Genomic DNA, 22,680 nt, shown 5'->3' with positions numbered 1-22,680 from the left:
TTTCAGGCCATTTTACTAATTTACCAAGGCTTATTTCTGTTTTCTAGGGTATCAGCTATCCAACACTACCTAGTGTCATCTATAAATCTGATAATTATTTCTGGCACTTCTTTCATCCAAGTCATTAATAGTATTATGTAGAATAGCAAAGGACACAGAATTGAATCTCAGTGCCTCCCACTAATTTGATGAAGAAGCTTTAGTGAGCATTCTTTGACTACAGTTTTCAAGTTAAATATATATCAATTTCATAGTAATTCCATCCACCCTTAACTGTTTTGTTAATCAAATGCTGACGTTGTCAAATGGATACATAGTACCCATGTAGCCAGCTGGAGAATATAACAATCCCCATTCTGAGCTTGCTTGCTTGCTGGATTCATTTTTCTGTTTAGTTATTTTACATTATTAATAACCTACCCCAATCCTAACGGAATCTGAGAAAGAACTGTAGAGTCATACATATTTGAATAGTATGGATACTGCAAGATACTGATTTGTAATAATTTGGACAAGCAGCAGCATGTTGTTTTCACTCTAAGCCTGGAGGCTGTTGCATTGATTGGTTAGGGTCAATGTCAGCATAAATCCTTTTCCCACTTCTCACCTTATCAGCAATTTTCAATTTAAAACACCTGAGTGAACTTTTAATAGAGCAGTGCATTGAACAATGTTTAAAATGGAAGACAATTCACCCAGGGTCCATCATTCTCAGCCAGGTTGCTAAATATTAATGAATCTGAAGTCCCAGTATATCTACTAGGACACCATGGTGGAGAAGCCAGTTTAGGTAAATTCATTGCCCAAGAATTAGTCTAAATTATTTTAATGAATTATGGTCCGAGCTCTGATATTTCATCAACTCATGTGGATCTTGGGTTAATCCATTTCAGTTCTCCGTCAATAAAATGGAATAATAATGAAAAATGCATTGAGATGGAAAATAATAGTATGTATCATGACAACACATGCAAACATTTAGATGTTTTAAAAAGCAGGTTAGAGGAACAACATAGCTAATTCGGGCTATTGGATGCATCATCCCTCCTCTATCAAATTGTTCTTTCATGGAGCAAAATAGAGGAAGGATCACTTGGTGTCTAATTCCCTTCTCTATTCTACTACTTCTCTGCATATAAAATATTTAAATGCAGAACAAATAAAAGCCACTCCTTTGGGACTGCCCATGCTAATTTTCCACACTATTGTTTTCAGTGGTTCTGGAAAGTTCTGTGCCTTTTGATATATAGATAATACATACATAATCATCTCTTGCTTGCTCCCTTGTTTTCTCTCTCCCTCCCTCCCTCCCTCCCGCCCCCCACTCTTAATGTTTTCTTGATGTTTAATAAATAAAAATTAAGCTATAGTTTTGCTAGCTGAACTGAGTGAAATCTATGCCTCCTCTGATCTGGATACAGGGATTGGCTAGAACTCACTAGAAGTAGAAATTACCCCCTGCAATTTTCCAAAACAGACAATAGCACACAATCAAGACTGAATAAAGCACTTTACAGTGGGTGAATTTAATGCACACCCAGAATTTTGTTGCACATTGACTGAAATCTGTGAGAAAGTAAAGACGTCCATTCAGGTCCAGCTGCAGTGAGTATTCATTTAGTTTTCAATCGGCTGTATGCTTGAAGTTACAGACGTGTGTAAAGAACTGTCTCTTGTACAAAACTGTAAATGGATGCCACACTGCAATATGAAAGGCTCTTTCTGTGATACAGCTGTTGCGTACCGCAGCTGGTACCAAAAGGTGTTGCTGCTAGCATGTACACATTCATTTTGTTAATCCACCTGGATAATAGATTAACAAAATCAGAAATACAGCAAACTGCTGTCTTCGTGATCTTAACACATATGTCACTGTTCCTTGCTAGAAAATAAATGAAAGTGTTTCGGCTCCAGGTAGACTCCACTGTCAGATAAATCACCCCAACTTTCATTTGAGAGTGGCATTGCCAGAAGGATTTAGCTGAGATACATTTCAACACATTGTACTTGTAACCATTTTCCACCCGCACAACTCTATTTCAGGCAGAGGAGTAATTTAACAATGCTGCTCAAATGGCTTTCACTGTGGGACTTCCTATATTCACCAGACATGACAGACGTACTAGAGCTCCACAGAATTACTGATTTAAGCCCAGGATCTTGGAGACTGCTGCCATTGCTTGATTCATCTCACACTGTCCACTTCTGAAGATAGTAGGACTTGGAGCATCCTCTCAAACAGGGGTATCCAACTCGCATTGTCACAGTGACATCACGTGATGTATCGTGACTTTCTCCTTCACTAAACCGGGCAGTGGTGGGGCCAGCACATGACACATCCGGCCATGGGCCGCAAGTTTGACACCCCTGCTCTAAAACCTCTTTCACTCTCTGGTCAATCAGAAAATTCCTAGGAAGCCCGTGAAGGCAGCAGGCTTCTCTGACCTTTGAACTTGGAGATAGCATTGATAGCTTCATCTACTATGAATGTGTCCATCCTCCTTTAAAACCTCTTAAAGGATAGGTCATCTGCAGCATTTCAAGCTGTTGCAGGTACAGAGAAGATGAAAATGCCTACCCTCTTGGGCTTATGTGCAACATCATGACCTAAGGTGATGAGGAGTGGGACTTGGTTTGATGCCACAATGCTGCTGTCATCATCCTGACTTCCCTTGTCTCTCTTTACACTTTCTCCCCACCAGATGCCACTGTAACTGAGATGTGAATTTGCATTCATTATCTTTCCTAAATCATAAAGCTAAAAAGATTTACATCCTAATCCTCTATTATACAAAGCATCATTGCTTTGTATTCTGTTTCTCTGATAATTCTCTATTGCTTCTGTCTTCTGAAATACAAATAAAGCTAGGCCTGGATAGAGTTTCTCCAATGGTTGGTGTGATGCTATGGTGCCCATTCAGAAGTGCAGGAGGACAGACATATTGTGGGGGGAGGGGGCAGGAGGAGGAACAACCACATTTTTGAGTAATGTTCTTTGGACATTCAAGTTCTAGCTAGGAAACTAGGACTTATTAAAGTAAGTTTATTATTAAAGTTAAGGTGTAACATGTGCATGAAGAATAAAGTAAATCACACAAGCCAATCTTTCTAGTGAAAAAGCAAAAAGAAGAAACAGGATCCTAGAAATACACAATTGGATATGCAAATATTCTTGTTAGGAAAACTCTGTGTTCCAGACAATGGTCTGCACTACCTTCCTAAAGGACTCCAAAGAAGTGACTGGATATAGTACATCTTATAAAAACCAAACAGGGAAAACGCTTGGGAGGCAGCTTGCCATTCTCATCAGGGTGGGATCAGAACATAATAAAAGGGGAGAGGGGATTGGCAAAAGCCCAGAAAACTGGGGCCAAGAAAAGAGAACATGAAAGAGGAATGAGAAGGCCTCATCAGGGACCAGACTTCTGCACCTACAATCGAGGTGGCAGTTGGTGGTATTCAGGTGTTCCCAATGCTCAGAGTAGGGGAAGTAAACAACTAGAAATCCTACTTTGAGAAGGCAAATACGAAGCCAGGTGTGATGGTATTCAAGACTGGCACATAGCAACAGAAAGCTACAGGAACAAATCTTAAAAAGGGGGAGGAGAGTTGCATGTATGTATGTAAAGAAAAAACATATCCTTGTATAGAAATATTTGAATCAGAGCACAGTAAGTATTTAGGTTAGAATAAAAGAGGTGAGAGGAGGCAATCCCTTTGTGAGAATTTATTATAGACCACCTGGGCAGGCAGAAGAACAGATGAGGTCTTTCTGCATCACTTGGCCAATCTTTCAAAAAGGCACACAATATTGCTAATGGGAGGTTCAGTTATCCTGACATCTGCTGGGGATTTGCCAACAAATTATTCTCTTTCCTGACAACAACTTCATTTGTCAGAAGGTGGAAGGAAGAACAAAGGGTTCTGCTGCCCTGGATCTAAATCTCACCAACAGGGGCGGGGGGGGGGGCGGGGGGGGGGAATTGGGTGAAGAAGTGAATGTGACTGCCACCCTGTGGGAAAGTATTATCCTCAAAGTTGTGACATCTTAGGAGGATGTGAAGAGAGTCAGGTCTGTATATTGGATATTAGAACAGCAAATTCTGAAAATTCAGAGGGAAGCTATTTCAAATCCAACGGCTTCAAATCCTGAAGGAAAAAGGTATTCAGGAAGAATAGGACATCTAAGAAATCAGATCCTGAAGATGCCATTGCAAACAATTCCTATATGAAGAAACAAATGGGGAAAATATAATAAGGCCAATGTGGATACATGCAGAACTCCCTAAAAATACTGAAAAAAAGGGGGCATGCCTAGGAAATGGGGGGGAAAGCATATCATAAATAAAGAATTCAAGATAATGTAGAAACGTTGTGAAAAATGTTAAAGCTCAGAATGAGCTGAGATTCGCAAGAGATACCAAACATAGTAAAAAAGAAATAATTTGAGTTTGTTAGAAATAATAAATCAAAGAGGAGAAGGTGCAATGGGGATGATGAAAAGCAAGAACTTCTTAACTGCTACTTTGTGTTTGTCTTCCCTCAGAAGGGAGTTGTTATGTATTCTTGTATGTACCTTTAAATATTTGGGCGGGAAATCAGCACGTTGCTGATTGGACGAAGCCGCCAGTAGAACTGTATAAAAGGAGAGGTTTTTCCCCCAGCCTGTTGCTGGGTTCACCCTATATTAAAGAGCTGTTGTCACTACCCTGGTCTCCAGCCTCGTTACTTCCAGAACTTAACACTGGCGACGAAGGTGGGATCTCGAGGCTAAGGAGAACCAGAACCGAGCTGAAGCACGATAGACCCGAACCCAGCAAACACAGGGCAGAAAAGCGGAGATGGCCAGTTACACTCCGCCCGCACCGTTTGACCCGGCTAAAGAGAAATGGGGAACGTATATGACCCGTTTCGAAAGCTTTCTAGAAGCCAACGAACTGCAAGGAGTTCCAGATAACCGCAAAAGGGCTTATTTCTTAAGCCACTGTGGTCCTGAGGTCATTGATATCGCGGAAGCCCTGGCAGAGCCAACGCCGTTACAATCGGTGTCGTGGCCAACTCTACAGACTTTACTAAAAAACCACTTTGCACCAACGCCGTCCAAATACGTGCGGCGGTTTGAATTCGGAGGCGAAGGCAGATGGAGGGCGAATCCATCGGTGACTACATGGCCGCCCTAAGGAAAGCGTCCAAGGACTGCGGATACCGCGACCTAGACGAGGTGCTCCTCGAGCAACTCATCCGAGGGGTCAGAGACATCCGTTTGCGGCGGCGGCTGCTAGCAAAGAGCAACCTAACGCTGGCCAACGCTCTGGGCGAAGCCAGAGCACATGAAATGTCCACCCAAGCGGCGGAGACACTGCAAAAGCCTGTCCCACCAAAGGCGAGCGCGAAGCCAACTCCAGTGCACCAGGAGGAGGTTCAGACCGAATCCGACGGTGAAGATGAGGAAGGGGTCTGCCGAACCGAGAAACGCGACAAAGGGGACCGAGACGAATGCGGAAGCTGCGGTGGTCAACACCAGCGCCAACGCTGCAAGTTTAAGGACGCGACATGTCGGCGGTGGCGGGAGAAAGGGCACCTAGCTCAAGTTTGTCGAGCGCCCAACCTTCCGCCGAAAATTCAAATCGGCCAATCAGAGCGCGGAATCGGCAAGGCGACCCGCGATTGGCTCAAACAAAAAGGCGCGATTCAAACCAAACGACTGTGGTCATAGGCGCGCCTCGACCAGTGGAGAAGAAGATCTTCACCAAACCAAAATAGAGGGAGTACGGTGCCGGCTCGAAGTAGACACGGGATCAGCGATCACCATCATGTCCTGGGACACTTTGGCGAAGTCACTGCCGTCAGTCGCGAAGCGCCACCTGCAAGCACAACGGCTACGAGTCCACGACTACCAAGGGAATCGCATCCCTGTTCGAGGGACCACCTCCGTCCGAGTCGAGTACGGACCACACAAGAAGACCCTGCCCATCACGATCGTCGAAGGGACCCTGCCCAGTCTGTTGGGACTAGACTGGTTTCGTGCCCTGGGCATGGGAGTGACTGGCATCTACAGAAGTGACTGTAACCTGAAAGACATTCTCTTTAACGAGTTCAAAGATGTCTTCAAGGACTGCCTGGGCAAGTACAAGGGGACCCCTATTTCCTTCAACTTAGACCCCCAGGTAGCTCCCATTAGGCTTAAGGCGAGGAGAGTCCCTTTTGCCCTAAAACCAAAAATTGACAAGGAGCTAGATAAGCTCATAAATCAGGGGATTTTGGTGCCAGTCGATCACGCAAAGTGGGAGACGCCAATCGTCACCCCAATAAAACCAGACGGGTCAATTAGAATTTGCGCTGACTACAAGGCGACGCTTAACAAAGCCTTACAGAAAAGCGCTTACCCGGTTCCCGTGGTGCAACACTTGCTGCACTCTTTGGGGCGAGGGCAAGTCTTTGCAAAGTTAGACTTGGCCCAAGCCTACCAACAACTGCCCGTAGACGCCCGCACAGCCGAAGCCCAAACGATTGTAACGCACAGGGGGGCCTTCAAGTGCACCCGATTGCAATTTGGGGTGAGTGTGGCACCAGGGCTGTTCCAAAACCTAATGGAACGACTTCTGCAAGGGCTCCCAGGGGTAGTTCCCTACTTCGATGATGTCCTGATTTCAGGGGAAAACGTAGAGGAATTGGGGGAGCGTTTGAGAAAGGTTCTGGGCATTTTCCGGACAGCCGGATTAAAAGTCAAGGTAAACAAATGCCAGATAGGGGTCGAATCTGTCGAATTCTTGGGCTACCGGATAGACAAGAAAGGAATTCACCCCACTGAGAGCAAGGTCAAGGCAATTAGAAAGGCTCCAGCGCCCAAAAACAAAGCAGAGCTACAGGCATTCCTGGGGCTAGTGAATTTTTACGCGGTTTTTTTAAAAAACAAAGCGACCGTTGCTGAACCGCTGCATAGGCTTTTAGGAAAAAATACTGTTTGGTCTTGGGGAAAGTCGGAAAATAGGGCTTTCGAAGCAGTAAAAAACCTGCTCTCAAGTGACAGCCTGCTCATCCAATATCATAACTCATTGCCCCTAGTGCTGGTTTGCGATGCCTCCCTTACGGGGTGGGGCTGTACTCAGCCATAGACTTCAAACGGCACAGAAGCCCCTATAGCTTTTACTCTAGAACGATGTCCTCCCAGAGAGGAACTACAGCCAATTAGATAAAGAAGCACTAGCCATTGTGTCAGGGGTGAAAAATTCCACGAATATGTTTTTGGGCGGATTTTGAAATCGTGACTGACCACAGACCGCTACTAGGGATACTGGCTGGCGACCGCCCAACGCCTGTGGCACTTTCGCCACGCTTGACCCGATGGACTATTTTCTTAGCCGCTTATTCGTACAAGCTGCAGCATCGACCAGGAAAAGAAGTGGGGCATGCAGGCGCGTTAAGCAGATGCCCACTACCAGGGGCCATCAAGACCCCACGCCGGGACGCCCATCCTGCTTATTGACTCTTTGGACTCTGGCCCAGTCACATCTAAGGAAGTGGCTCGGGCATCATACCGACATTATGTTAAGGACTGTACTCGGTTGGGTACAAGAGGGTGGCCGCTGCGCCGGGCGAACGCTTTAAGGAATTTGTTAAAAACGGATGAGCTCTCGGCTCAAGGGGGGTGCCTGTTATGGGGTGATCGTGTGGTAATCCCCGATAAACTAAGGGGAAAGGTACTGGACCTCCTCCACGAGGGCCACCCAGGGATCGTCCGGATGAAGGGGCTAGCGAGAAGCTATGTGTGGTGGCCACTCATGGACTCAGAGATTGCTGAGAGGGTGGGGAAATGCCAGGCTTGCCAAGAGTCCAGACCCCTAACCCAACAGCCCCAGTCAGGGAATGGGAAAAACCCCAAGGGCCCTGGTCAAGAATCCACATTGATTTTGCTGGCCCTTTCCATGGCCAAACTTTCCTAGTGGTTGTCGACGCATTCTCTAAATGGTTGGAGATCATACTCATGAAATCCACTACGGCCGAGGCAGTAATCGCAGCCCTGCGCCACTTATTCGCAACCCACGGGTTGCCTGACACTCTGGTGTCCGACAACGGGCCGCAATTCACGGCAGCCCAGTTCGAAGAATACTTGGCAGAGGAGGGCATCCGACATGCCCTCTCTGCGCCTTTCCACCCTGCGTCGAATGGCCTTGCAGAGCGTTCCGTCCGGGGCGCTAAGGAGGCATTGTCCAGGCTCAAGCCAGGTGACTGGCAAACAAAGATAGACTTCTTTCTGGCCGTTCAGCACAGAACCCCAAGCACTGCTACAGGCAGAAGCCCAGCCGAATTATTGATGGGACGGAAACTCCGGTGCCCACTTGACCGTTTGAGTCCCCATTACACACCAGAGGGTTACAAGGGGGAAATAGACAAAACAAGGGAATTGGGCATAGGCGACCGAGTGTGGGCCCGCAACTACGGGGACGGCCCAAGTTGGCTCGCAGGGCAAATAATAAAAGCAACCGGCCCAAAGTCATACTTGGTCGAATTACAAGACAACCGAGTATGGAGGCGCCACATAGATCAGATAAGGAGACGAATAACTGAACAAACTAAGCCACAGGAAACAAATTATGACCCCTCCTTATTTGAACCCACAGCTGACCATGACCCGGGGGAGGCGCAAGACTTAGCTGAGGTCCCGGAGGTCCAGCGACGCCATCAGGTTCCCGAGGGAAACGACAGGGAAAATTACAGAAGTAATCCAGGGCGGATGGCCAAGAAAAAGCATCTGCAAGTAATCCAGGGCCCGATGGCCTAGAGAAAGAGCTGGGAGGAGAAAACAGACCCTCCGAACAGCTCAAAACACCACCCAGGACTGAACCGCGCAGGTCTGAAAGAACTAGGAGACGCCCAGGTTATTTGCGTGACTACGTCGAAAAATAACATGTAAATAAAATGCAAATAGAGGCAAAGTGTTTTCTGGGAGGGGAGGAGTGTTATGTATTCTTGTATGTACCTTTAAATATTTGGGCGGGAAATCAGCACGTTGCTGATTGGACGAAGCCGCCAGTAGAACTGTATAAAAGGAGAGGTTTTTCCCCCAGCCTGTTGCTGGGTTCACCCTATATTAAAGAGCTGTTGTCACTACCCTGGTCTCCAGCCTCGTTACTTCCAGAACCTAACAGGAGTCCTTGTAGAAGATATTTTGTTCTATTGCTCTGACCAGTTTTGGACCCTAAATTTCAGTTTCCCTATTGTACAAACTGTTTGTAAAACACTGAAGTGGGCCTCAATTTTTGTAACTCAGTCCTACATTTATGCTTAATGGCAATCCTTTTGGTGGTCAGAAAATCCCTGATGTTATGCCTCGCCTCGCCTCGCCTCGCCTCACCTCGCCTCGCCTCGCCTTGCCTCGGCCTGGCCTGGTTTGTGAGTTCCTGCCTAGTGGGTACCTTTCTGTAATCTGAGACTGGCCAAGTTTCTTGACATTTCAATTAAATTTGCTAGTGAGGATTTATGTTTGTTTTCTCCCTCAATATCATTCACCTATGAATAAATGAACATGAGGGCTGAAAATTATGGAATTGTGATCCCCATATCTAAAAGGCATCTGCCTGGATAGAAGCAACAGAATTCCAGTCCTAGAATGTCTAGTAGGCATTGTCTTCTTGACTTTATCTTGAACTTCTAAGAACTTCTAAGAACTTCCAGATATTCAATATGGACCTAAAAGGAACTTGGGCTGAAATCAGCCAATAACTCTAGTAGTCCAAATATGTTTTTATTTTGGCATTAATTTCTTAGCCAAGAAAGTATCCGCAGCAAGAAAGTATCCCATAAAGCAGCAGGGTACCAAAGCCAGGTGAGAATATGAGGTGGGCAATCTTTTTAAAAAAACTGTTCTACAAAGCATCAGAGCATTAACAAGAAACTATTCCACACAGGTAGCAGTTGATTCCATTAGTTATGATTAAATTTATTAGATAGCAGTACACTTGCATGCTAAGCAAGTGAAAGCTAAGTCCAAGCAATCTATTTCATTACCTCCTCCCCCTTCTCCTTTCCTGACAACCTGCATTTTTCATTACTTTTAGTTAAAAAGCAATGCCGATACTTTCCCCTGGTGCCGTTTCATTAAAAAAACACAGGGATACTAGATCTGGATTACTGGTTGAAACTTATGAATAAACACACATACCCAGCCAATCATTCATGTCAATTGATGGGCTAAACTCTCGGATGCAGGTGAGAAGGAGCATGTGGCGTTTAGTGTCTGCAAATGCTGCCACCTTCGTCTCCAGGGAAGCTTCAGGCTTCCCATTAATCTTGCCTTAATGAGATGTTGTACAGAAGCAAATGGAAAATTGCCACTGTTTCGTACTTTTGCTTTTGTTTGTGTATTTGTTTCTCTGCCGCCTGGGTTTTCAGGGAGGGGTAGTTTAGCTGACTCATAACACAATCAAGGAACAATTCAGCTGATGAACAATTAATGGAATATCAACATTGGCTTAAGGATTTTCCCCACACCAGCCCTATTAAGCCCACTATAAAGTAGCAACTTTCAAATCACCTCCTCTCCCTATTGTTGGCTGAAGTAGTTCACTGATGTGAAATGATCCCCAAATCACCTTCTCAAGTAATATTTGCAATGTTTTTCCAAATGGACTCCCTGAATAGGAGCCTAATTTTAAAGCAAGATCTATTTTGTAAGGTTCACTTATTAATATGTCTAAGCTCATAACTGCCAATCAAGAGACTTAAACAGAGGCTTGAGTAAAATAACATTTAATCCTGATCAGGTTCAAATGGATAGTTGTTCCAAACACATAGATGATACATGCAAGGAAGGAAGCTACAAAGTCATGAGAGAAAGCAATGTCCTCTTATACCCAAAAGGTCATAAATCCTCAACTCTGGCATCTGCGTATTCTGGAATCTGGTTTGTATATTCCCATAGTAAAAGTCAGTGAATGTAATCTAACTCCAGATTTACATCCCTCTGCATTGTTTATCTTTTCCTCCTTTGTCTTCTAAATTAGCCACTTGATCCCCTGGAGGATGACATACACGTTCTCAGCCAGAGTGGGGTGGGGAGAGATCAAATGATGGGCTCTGATCAAATGATGGGTGACAATTGCCAGACACTTTCGAGATGAGGTCCCAAAAACAATTCAGGAATTTACTCAATGTGACCTCAACACTCCAGGATGCCAGCATGTCTGTCTTACAGCTTCAAAGGCACAATACATATATCAGTGTGGCATGTTTGTCCTATGTCAGTGCCACAAGAAACATATATTTACATCATGCAGGTATATCTCTCCCCTTACATTCCTAATTCTAGTATTTCAGTGTATATGTTCCCTTCAATTTGATAATTTAGTTTGGGGAAGAGTTATCTATCAGGGATCCCCAACAATTGGACCATGGAAGTGGCAACCGAGCGCACATATGCAGCTCCACTTATGTGCGCAGGTCCATTTGTGCAAGCAATGTGCATGTGTGCCCACCACTTGTGCAGAACCATCCTACCCCCTCAGCCATAAAGCTGAAAAGATGGAGACCGCTGATCTAGATCATTCCAATTTCTACAATGAGGTGTCTGTGTACATGCCCACTAGATTATCTCAAGCCAGTGATTTTTCAGCTGTGGTCCACAGAAACCTTCCAAGTGGCCCAGAGCCTTTCCACCAGTTAGTTTTCTAAAACTCAGCATTCCAGTACTTGAGGGGCTGACACAAAGAAGAGAGGGTCAAATTATTCTCCAAAGCACCAGTGGACAGGAAAAGAAGCAATGGTTGGAAACTAATCAAAGAGAGAAGCAACCTCAAATTAAGGAAAAACTTCCTAACAGCGAGGACAATTAACCAGTGAAACAGCTTGCTTCCAGAAATAGTGGGCGCTCCATCACTGGATGTTTTTAAGAAGAGTCTAGACAGTCACTTATCTAAAATGGTATAGGTTCTCCTGCTTGAGCAGGGGGCTAGACTAGAAGACCTCCAAAGTCCCTTCCAACTCATTCTATTCTATTCTATTCTATTCTATTCTATTCTATTCTATTCTATTCTATTCTATTCCTGTCCCTGCTTGCCCTCCATGTTCATCCCGTTCATCCCCATTCAATTCCTTTGACATTTTACAGCTTCTCCAGCATGATGTCACACAACTTCCATTTCTAACAAGAGTTCACTCTCAGTAGAGTTTGCAGACTGCAGCCCTCAATCATGTATCATGCCTCTCAGTGCCTGGAGCTCGTGAGTCAGTCTTGCTAACAGGAAGGCGATGTAGGAGGCTGCAACTCTGCCCCCACTGCCTGCTTTCTGCAAAGTAAAGGTCACAGAAGTAGTTTGTGCTTTACAGAATTATTTCTTATGTTCACTGAGTTCACTTTCGAGTTGCTCATCATGCTAAGTTGTCTTTACTGATTCACGAAAAATGAATCAGTGGTTAAAAACAGGTTTGCTTAAGTGTACCATGTCAAGTTGAATCATAAAACTCATCCGGGTGAATGGGTCCTGAGTTCAAGACTATGAATCCATATATAGCTATGTGATGTGGAATTAAGATCTTTCATTGACAACTCACAAAGAAAGGTATGAATGGGAAACATAATCAACATCTAAAAGTTTCATTGGGATGGAGAAACATTCAGCTCTAGCTCTGTGCATTTTATGTTATGAAAATTTGCAAACGATGCTACTGTTGGTACTAAATGTCACAAAGTACATAAAACAATTCAAATGCGTATCGAGAAGTCCAGCTTTAAATGTTAAGTCCATGAGCATAAAGAATTATGATTACAGATAGCCCTCGACTTCATTTAGTGTTTGAAATTTCATCAGCACTGAAAAAAAGTAACTTACAGCTGGTCCTGATATACTTAAGACCATCATTGCATCCCCATTGTCACATCATCAAAATCCGAGTGCTCGGCAACCATCATGTGTTTCTATCAGTTGCAACACCCCAGGGGTCATGTGATCACCATTTGCAACCTTCCCAGTTGGCTTCCAATGAGCAAAAATCAATGGGGAAAGTTGGATTCGCTTAATGACTGCATGACTCATTCAACAACTGCAGTAACTCGCTTAACAACCACGGCAAAAAAAGGGTTCTAAAATCAGACATGACTCACTTATATTGCTTAGCAACAGAAACTGTGATTGTAAGTTGAGGACTACCCATATATGAAACCAACTCAGTTTTTTTTCTGAACTAAGGACGAGTTCATAATTCAATAATAAAGCGAGTCAGTTCCCTTCTTCATGCTTTCTTTTACATCAATTAGTCACCACAAGTGAAGGAAGGTATGAAGGTATGGCTCGCCCTGTATGAGGACAGAGATCTTCCTAGGTAAGCAGGATATTAAGAAACATTACTCCACCCTCCTTAAGTACCTTATTCAATGTGTTCAGGGCTTGCTGGGCAGCAGCAAGGGCAGGTTCAGCTTGTGCCAAATCTTTCTCACAGTCCTTCTGTTTCTGCTGGACCTCCTCGGTAATCAAGGCCACCTTCTGCTCCTCCTCATCAGCAATGGCCTTCTCCTTACTGACTTTCTCTGTCTCTGTGCCCACCACCTGAATCAGCTGGTCAGCATCTTCGTTCTTTTGCTTCAGCTCCACCTCCTGAGCTGCCAGTTTGGCCTTCAGATCATCTACCTGGAGCAAAGACAAAAGGAAAATCAATCATGAATCTTTACACACCACACACACATGTGTACACACGTGTACACGCACACAAAAAAAGGATGCAAGGTTCAAGTGAAAAAGAATAGATGTTTTCTAAAACCAATACCGTAGAAGCAAATAAAATAATACTATAAAGGTAACTTATAAAATACTAAAAGATCTTAGCATTTTAGCAAATAAACAAGATTAGAAGAATATTTTGTGATTTAAAAAATGATAATGTTTTTGAATTCTAAATTGTCTCGTGTGTGTGGTAGAATAGAATAGAATAGAATAGAATAGAATAGAATAGAATAGAATAGAACAGAACAGAATAGAATAGAATAGAATAGAATAGAATAGAATAGAATTCTTTATTGGCCAAGTGTGATTGGACACACAAGGAATTCGTCTTTTTTGCCTATGCTCTCAGTGTACATAAAAGAAAAGATCATCAAGAATTCTAAGATACATGGTGCGTGTATGTGTGTGTGTGTGTGTGTGTGTGTGTGTGCATGCGTGCGTGTGCATGTGTGAATGCATATAAATCTTGTTAGAGTCAGTGACTGGTAAAATATAGCAGTAGGCTAAAACCATAAACAACCTAAAACATATTTTTTTAAAATTGAATGGTCCATTTATTGAGGTCCTAACACTTAAAGGAACAGTTTCTAGCATAAAGTAATGGAGGTCAAAAATAATTTGTAACTCCCCTAGAGATGGTATGGTTCCTGCCCAACAGTAAGAAGCAAATGAAGTCATCCTCCCAACTAGTAAGACTACTAGTAGACAGTGAAGTTATGAGGATAGGATGCAAGTTGCTATAGAAAATAGATCTGAGAAATGCATAAGCTTAAAAGTTACAGGTTCCTTCAGGATGGATTCACTCTGCAAAAGGGTTATTAATAACACTTTCAGTCCAAGATTGCAAAGGGCAAGGCATTAAAATGAGCTAAGAAAAAAGATTTTCAACGAACTGGACAGGTAATATTGCATAGATAATTTGTGGTGTGAATGGTTTCCTATTTATATGTTGCCAGAGTCAGTGACCCAATTCGCCCTGCTCTACTTGGAAGGCTACGTCAAATGCCTGTTGCTGAGCTCTTGGCAACCTCTCAGCCAAGAGAGCTGCACTTGAGAAGCCTCGCTGGCATAAATTTTCCAGGAAGAGGGAAATTTATCAAGTAGGCTCGTAGCAGTCAGAGAGTCACTAGAAAAGTGAAAATTGAGCCAAAAATAAATCAGCATATGCCAGCCTTGGATACCAGGGAGATCATTCTGGTTTTTAAACCTGAGTGCTACTGTTGGAGTCAGCAAAGTACTTGGAATAGTGCTCTTAGGAATCTGGACTAGGTAGTGTCTAAGGGCTTTAAGTTATTCTAAGAAATAGAAATTATATTTTTTTACTTGTGATTTACTTGTTTTACTTATTTCTCAAATTTATATGACCACCCATTTTGTTTTTGAGAAGTTTACAACAAAACCTACTACTAAAACCTACTACAAATCAATTAAAAACACAAGGGGTTCTTGGTGGTCTCTGAGCTTTTGTTATCTTGCAGACCTTCCATTGCCCAAACTAGGTAACGTCATCAGCACCAATGGAGAAAGGAAGAGGACCACTGCAAAACAATGCCTCCTATTCCCAATCCCTGAAGTTGATCCAGAAGAATACCATGTTCAACAGTATCATGACTGAGGGATCCAGAAGGACCAGGACAGTGACACCTCCTCCATCCTGAGCCCTCCAGCCACACAAATGTGTCTAATGCTATCTCTGTTCTGTAACCCACAGAAAAATGTAAAAAGGATGGATTGAATATAGAGAGGGAAGATATATTACCAAGGCAACAAAGATAAATGTGGCTTAAGCCCATATGAAGATAAAGGTTTATGATAATGTTTAAGATATACATTCCCTCCCCACACACCCACACAACCACAATTCACATGAAGATAAAAGGGGGAGGAAGGGAAGAACTTCAGACTTGCAAAATTCTCTTACTACATGGGGCCATGCCCATGATATACAGCTTTGCTGAACAGTTAATCTGTTCTCCAGTCCTGTTCTCCTGATAGGAGGCATATTTACTCTTTGTTTGGAGGAATGGGATGAGCACTTCAATCAGCAAAATGTGGCAGCATTTCATTTATTTATAGATCTTTGGGCAATTGGGGGGAAAAATGAAGAAACATTTTTTCCCCCCATATTTCAGATACAGCTCATAACTTTCAGACCGAATAGAATAACATTGTGATGGTGAATGTGTATATGAATAGAACGTTTATCAGGTTTTAAATATTCTGATGAGGCACTGAGGTTTTGATTTGTAAGGGCTCTGCCAAATCCGTAGATCAGGTACACGAAAAGAGAAAATCTAAAGTTACCGTCACCCCTTCCTCTCCTTGTAAGAAGAGATAGAATATATAAAGAATATAGAGAGAAAATCGTATTTTTAAAAGTTTCACAAAGCTGCGGAGCATACAGTAGGATTTAACAACAAAAGGAAAAAGGCCAGCTATTAAAAAACACACAATTTTTCTATTCTGTTAAGCATGGATGTAAGAAAAGGCAACAGAGCAAAACGATTGGTCTTATGGTCAGAAACGCTAGGGAAAACTTTTTCTGAACAAAGCAAGCCCTGACAATATTTATGCTTAAATAACATAGTACATGTCACAGTATGTGACAATACTTGTCCAATATATATATATTTTTGTTTTGTTTTAAAGAGATTATCCCAGTGGGGAGCAATTTGTGAGTGTAGAAAGCAGCAGGAATAGTGACACTTCGGCTTCTTGGCCTAACATTTTCTTCTTTCAATTCACTGAATAAAGCCGGGGTTTTTTGCCCCCTGAGAAAGTTTCAAATGTATTGTCAGGAAATTGTTATTTGCCTAACTAGTTGGCCAGGCAATATATAAACTAACTATGTATGTTTGTATAAAGGCATGATATTGCTTTAAGGCTGTGCTGCATCATGCAAGCATCCAGGTTGGTTGAGCTCTGTAGCTAATGTATAAAAGGACTATTAAATTATACCGAGTTGGGGAATCTACAGAGAAGCTACAGCATTATAAGCTGAAGACATGCTGCAACTATATTTGAGCTTCATGATGCGTAGGGTACTCTGCTCAACAGTCCACAATCTTGGTTGTGACCCAGATTACCCTTAACATGTATAAAATAAAAATAAAAAGAGAGAGAAATGGTGGAGTGAATATGGAAGTGCCCCAGTGATGAAGTCCAATTTTTTTTACTACCGGTTCCATGGGCATGGCTTGGTGGGTGTGGTGTGGCTTGGTGGGCGTGGCAGGGAAGGATACTGCAAAATCTCCATTCCCACCCCACTCCAGGAGAAGGATACTGCAAAATCCCCATTCCCTCCCCACTCCTGGGGCCAGCCAAACTACTCAAAATTTCTGCTACCAGTTCTCCAGAACCTGCTGGATTTCACCCCTGAAGTGCCCTTCCTCTACATCACCCCTCTGCTCCTAATTATTACCCTCAAAATTAAATCTCTTGTTTGGAAAAAAATATTATCAAAAAAATGTATATTCATCAGCTGATGGATATCTAAACCATAATGTGCCTTGGTTGGGATTTAATTGAGGCAAAAACTACCACTGTGATATATAAACCAAGGTTTATGGGGGAGTGAATTATGACGCCAAGTAACAAACCTAAGAGTTTGGAATAAATTCTGCTATCAACTATATAAAAAGTCTTCAAATTGGAGCTCTAACTTACAAAAAAGGACTATTGAGAATCATTCCTAGGGCCGACTCTGCTTTGAGGAAGATTTGGGCAAGTATTCCTTTGGAGCAGTTTCTGCACATGCCAGAAGAAGCTTCAGTAGAAACAAAGCAGCTGACTCAGTCTGATCAGCCCAATGGTTCTGTGACACAGAGCAATTCACTGCACTGAAATAGCAACACACAAGGCAAAGCATGCCATCCAGGGAGACTGACTATTAGCTGCTCAGGTTTAGGAAAGTAGTCAATAAGTAAAAGGAAGATGCTTGGCTTCACTCATGTTACGGTTTTGTATTAATCTGGTTAACAGCTCAACTTTCTCATCGCTGTTCACAAGTTGATTTTTCTCCTGGGTTTAACAACACCTGCACACACAAAGAGGCTAACTAGTAACCAAGGCAACGCAAGCCAAATTTTCTTTTTTTAAAGGACAGAAATAACATACAAATCCAGAGATATTCCTCCTGCTTAGCTCCCTCTCTTTAGGCAGAACTGGGAGAACCGAAGCAAATCATCTCACTTGACTCAGTAGAGATCATCCGCAATAATCACCAAATTGTAACTAATTAATGTGTACAGTTTGTTAGAGAAAGAGGAAGATCTGCCTGCTTTTAAGAAACCTTAAATGGAAAGGAGAAGCAAAAGCAGGCTGCCTTTAAGCGAGCCTTGTGATTCGGTGTGTATAGAAAGAAAACCCATACTCTAAATTAAGAGCTTGAAGCAGAATGCCAGCATGCCTTTTAATTCCAATTGTTTGTGCCAAACATCAGGATGTGATATACTACATCAGAAGGTTTGGCAGTTAATTGGTAAAGCAGGAGAGTGTGGAGCCTGCAGTGAAATCTTTTTTTTTTTTTAAGGAAAAGAAGCACCAACAAGTTGCCACACCTACATAAACACTAGTACAAGGCAACCTCTCTTTCACAGCAGGAGGCATGCTTAAAAATAAAGTGATTGCCCAAAGAGTTCTCTTTCCCAGCATGTCTCATGTTCACAGGAAGAAGGAAGAATGAAACCTCAAACATTTCTGGAAATAAAGAAATAGTTGCAACAAGGGAGAAGGAAAAGAAGCAAAGGTTATTCCCAAAAAAAAAGAACCCCCAAAACCCAGACCAAAACTATTCTGATTGGCAAAAAGATTTTCAAAGTTTTACACACACACACACACACACACACACACACACGTATATATATGTATATGTATACGTATGTAAAACTATATATAGTTTTAATTATATATATATTTGTTTTCTGAGGTTTTCACGGGTGTTTGTATATAGGTCTTTGGTTGTTCGGGTTTTCTCCCGTGTAAAATTGGAAGTGTCTTGGCGACGTTTCGACGAAGTCTCATTCGTCATCTTCAGGCTTCAGCTTCGTGCTTCTGGGAGCAATGTGTGATCGCAGCTGTTTTTACATATATATATATGTAAAAGTGTGTGTGTGTGTATGTGTATATATATATGTATGTATATGTATGTATACACATATATGTATGTATATGTATATGTACGTATACACATATATGTATGTATGTATATGTATGTATGTGTATATGTGTATGTATATATATATATATATATATATATATATATATATATATATATATATATTTGTTTTCTGAGGTTTTCACGGGTGTTTGTATATAGGTCTTTGGTTGTTCGGGTTTTCTCCCATGTAAAATTGGAAGTGTCTTGGCGACGTTTCGACGAAGTCTCATTCGTCATCTTCAGCTGAAGCCTGAAGAGGACGAATGAGACTTCGTCGAAACGTCGCCAAGACATTTCCAATTTTACACGGGAGAAAACCCGAACAACCAAAGACCTATATATATATATATATATATGTTTTCTGAGGTTTTCGCGGGTGTTTGTATGTAGATCTTTGGTTATTCGGGTTTTCTCCCGCGTAAAATTGGAAGTGTCTTGGCAACGTTTCGACGAAGTCTCATTCGTCATCTTCAGGCTTCAGCTTCGTGCTTCTGGGAGCAATGTGTGATCGCAGCTGTTTCTTCCTTTTAACTGCTAGTGGGGGTTTGAACTGATTGGGTGGGAGCTTGGCTGTGCTCTGATTGGATGGAGGTTTTTTTGTGCTCTGATTGGCTGGGGGTGTGTCCTGTTTTGGTGGGGGCTTGGTTGTGCTCAATTTAGTCTGTGTTGCAGGGGGATTTGAGCTGGTGAGCTGCATAGCTGTTGTTTGGCTTTGTGGTGGTGCTACATCTTCATAGTGGGTGTCAGTCTGCTGCATGTATGGATTGGAGGGGTTTGAAATGGCTAATGTTGCAGCTGCGGTCTGGCTTCTGGTCCTTGGTCGTGCTTCATGATCAGTGTGGGTTTGGGTCTGCTTTCTGGGTGGATGTGCGGTGGTGACATCCTGTGTGGACCTCGTGAGTGTGGGTCTGGTGTCATTCCTCGTGTTAGGGACTCGTTTGTCAAGGGCGGGTTTCCAAATGGCTGGTAGACGGGAGGTATCATATCGTTTGTTCATGCTGTGTGGGCGTTTTTCTATCTCAATGGCTTCTCTGATTATTCTGTTGTTAAAGTGTTCAGTTTTGGCGATAGTTCTGGTCTTTTTAAAGTCAATATCATGTCCTGTGACTTTAAAGTATTGGACCAGGGAAGAAGTTGGTTCCTCTTTTTTGACTGAGTTCTTGTGTTCTTCAATGCGTGCACTTATTCTTCTGTTGGTTTGTCCGATGTATGTGGTGGGGCAGGCGGTGCATGGGATATATATATATATATATATATATAATTTGTTTTCTGAGGTTTTCGCAGGTGTTTGTATGTAGGTCTTTGGTATTCAGGTTTTCTCCCGCGTAAAATTGGAAGTGTCTTGGCGACGTTTCGACGAAATCCCATTCGTCATCTTCAGGCTAGGTGTTTACAGCTTCGTGCTTCTAGGAGAAATGTGTGATCGCAGCTGTTTCTTCCTTTTAACTGCTAGTGGGGGCTTGAACTGATTGGGTGGGAGCTTGGCTGTGCTCTGATTGGCTGGGGGTTTTTTTGTGCTCTGATTGGCTGGGGGTGTGTCCTGTTTGGGTGGGGGCTTGGTTGTGCTCAGATCAGTCTGAGTTGCAGGGGGATTTCTCCTAGAAGCACGAAGCTGTAAACACCTAGCCTGAAGATGACGAATGGGATTTCGTTGAAACATCACCAAGACACTTCCAATTTTACGTGGGAGAAAACCCGAATAACCAAAGACCTACATATATATAGATATAGATATAGATATAGATATAGATATAGATATAGATATAGATATAGATATATATACACACACAATATATATATATAAATATTGTAAATCAGAAGCTGCCTGTTTCCAAATTAAAGCAGTATCTCATTCAAAGGAGACCATTCTCCACAATTATGTTCAGCAAGAAACCAGAAAACAATCGGACCAGGGAAGCTTATTAATGCTTTCAGACAAACTACAACTTATAAACTGCTCTGAAAGTGATTTAAAATATGCCCTATTTGGGAGGGGAGGGGGATCTTCACTTCTTCCTTTGTAATACAGTGCCAGCATTCTTCTTCAAATTTAAACTAGGTTAATTTTTATTAATCCATATATAAGAATATGAAAGCAACATTTGCAACAAATTAGAGCGGTGCTTTTAAAGGCCATATGGGTTTTAGTTTGGAAATGATTATCCTGAAGATCCACTTTGATAAAAGAGTGAAAGGAGTTACAGCTGGCAACTCAATTCACACTTCTTATAGATTTTTGTTGGTCTTTACAACATTCCCTTGATCAGAGATTTCCATATATCAGGTGAGGAAGCAACTATCCATAATGTAAAACTGACCGGGGGATTTCTGGCTATTTATGTTGGGAGGCCTAAATCCAATGGAACTGACTTAAAATCTCATGACCTATAGGGAAAAGTAATTTTTAGATAGACACTTAAGGACTTACTCTGGGCAGATCCCAGAGGCAGGGCACTTTCTGCTTGGACTTTTTCCAATTTAAGCCACTCACTGCTTCCTGAATGCAGGAGTGGACAATCTTTCCACTCCCTGCCTACTGAAATGCATCCAGAGCATATGATGTCCAGCTTTGAAGCAGAACTGTATTTTCTGACCTGAACAATCTTGAGACCTTCAGAGTGGATGACCTCTGCTGATTAGTCCTATTCTGGTGGCAGTCTCAGGTCCAACTGGTGCCCTGCCAAATGTTTGTTTGTTTTCAATCTTGCAATTGATGCAATGATGGCCTCTTAAGTCCCTTTTTGATCCTAGAAACTCCTGCTCCATTCCACCTTTTCAACCCCAATAGACAACCCCATTGATTTCTGCTCAGTTGGATGAAGCTTGCTCCCCCTGCCCACAATACTGCAAATCTTCCTTTACTTTTAAAACCACCTTTAAGCCTAAATATTGCTATTATACAATAGAATACTTTTCCCCCCTACAAATCAGTCCTTCCTTCTACAAAATTTCCACAGACATACAAAGGAATGTAAGAACAAAAGAGCAACCGGTCTCTCACTGATTATTGGGGCACTGAAGCTGCAACATACCATAAGAAAAAAAGCAAGGGCCTGCATTGGTTCAAAGGTGATACGGTGTGTGTGTGTGTAAACATTGTTAAGCAAATCACTGTAGGTCAAGGAATGTAAATAAAAATCAAGCAAAACAAAATGTTGTTGAGGCCAAGTAAGATGTGTCAACAAGCCAGTATCTCTCTTTTTCCAGGAACAAAGCAACACATCTCCAGATCCTGTTGAGCAGAATAAGGAAACATCAGAACTGAAAATGGCAGGGAATAAAATGGCTTTCTAAATGTATTGTCCCTCCAATTGAAAAGGTTACCTGCTTATTAACATCTCACTACAACTCACATGACAATACCATGAAATCCAACAAAAGCTCATACAGCCAAATGCAAATATCTCTCCGCTAGCATTGCACAGATCATTCTTTAGTTCGCTTTAGAATTTTTGCATAAGTCTCCAGCCTTCCAGCTAAAACAGGATCCTTCTCACCTGTGCTGATGTGCTGCTGAGCTTCTGTAGGCCATTTTCTAGTCGCTCCATCTTTGCTGTTAGTTCTTTTCTCTTTTTAAGCAGCAAATTCTGATACAGTTTGATTTGCTCCAAGAACGACTTGGGGGTGGTGTAATTATAACGACGTTCATTAGTCAGGTAAGAATAAGACATCTCATTAACACTGGTATGAACATAAGCCATGAACTTGCTGATAGATTCTTTCACAGGAGGCTTGTTCACAATGACGATAATGATGATGATGATGACAATGACAACAAGAACAATGTTAAAAGAGAAACTATTTCAA

General features: G+C 42.5%; 1 protein-coding gene across 1 annotated transcript in view; it reads right to left on the bottom strand.

Moving 5' to 3' along the window:
- LOC131190551 (dynein axonemal heavy chain 9-like) overlaps window positions 1-22,680 on the bottom strand; it is a 171,435-nt gene that overhangs the window by 18,956 nt on the left and 129,799 nt on the right. The window contains exons 44-45 of the mRNA XM_058167887.1: window positions 22,371-22,604; window positions 13,362-13,622 (exon numbers count right to left, since the gene is read on the bottom strand). Of these exons, the coding sequence (XP_058023870.1) occupies window positions 13,362-13,622; window positions 22,371-22,604 (495 nt within the window). The remainder of the gene's footprint in view (window positions 1-13,361; window positions 13,623-22,370; window positions 22,605-22,680) is intronic.

This window comes from Ahaetulla prasina, chromosome 2 (assembly GCF_028640845.1).
Source record: "Ahaetulla prasina isolate Xishuangbanna chromosome 2, ASM2864084v1, whole genome shotgun sequence".
Classification (NCBI taxonomy): Eukaryota; Metazoa; Chordata; class Lepidosauria; order Squamata; family Colubridae; genus Ahaetulla; species Ahaetulla prasina.
The sequence above is the reverse complement of the archived record's forward strand: the minus strand, read 5'-3'. Positions and strand labels throughout refer to the sequence as shown.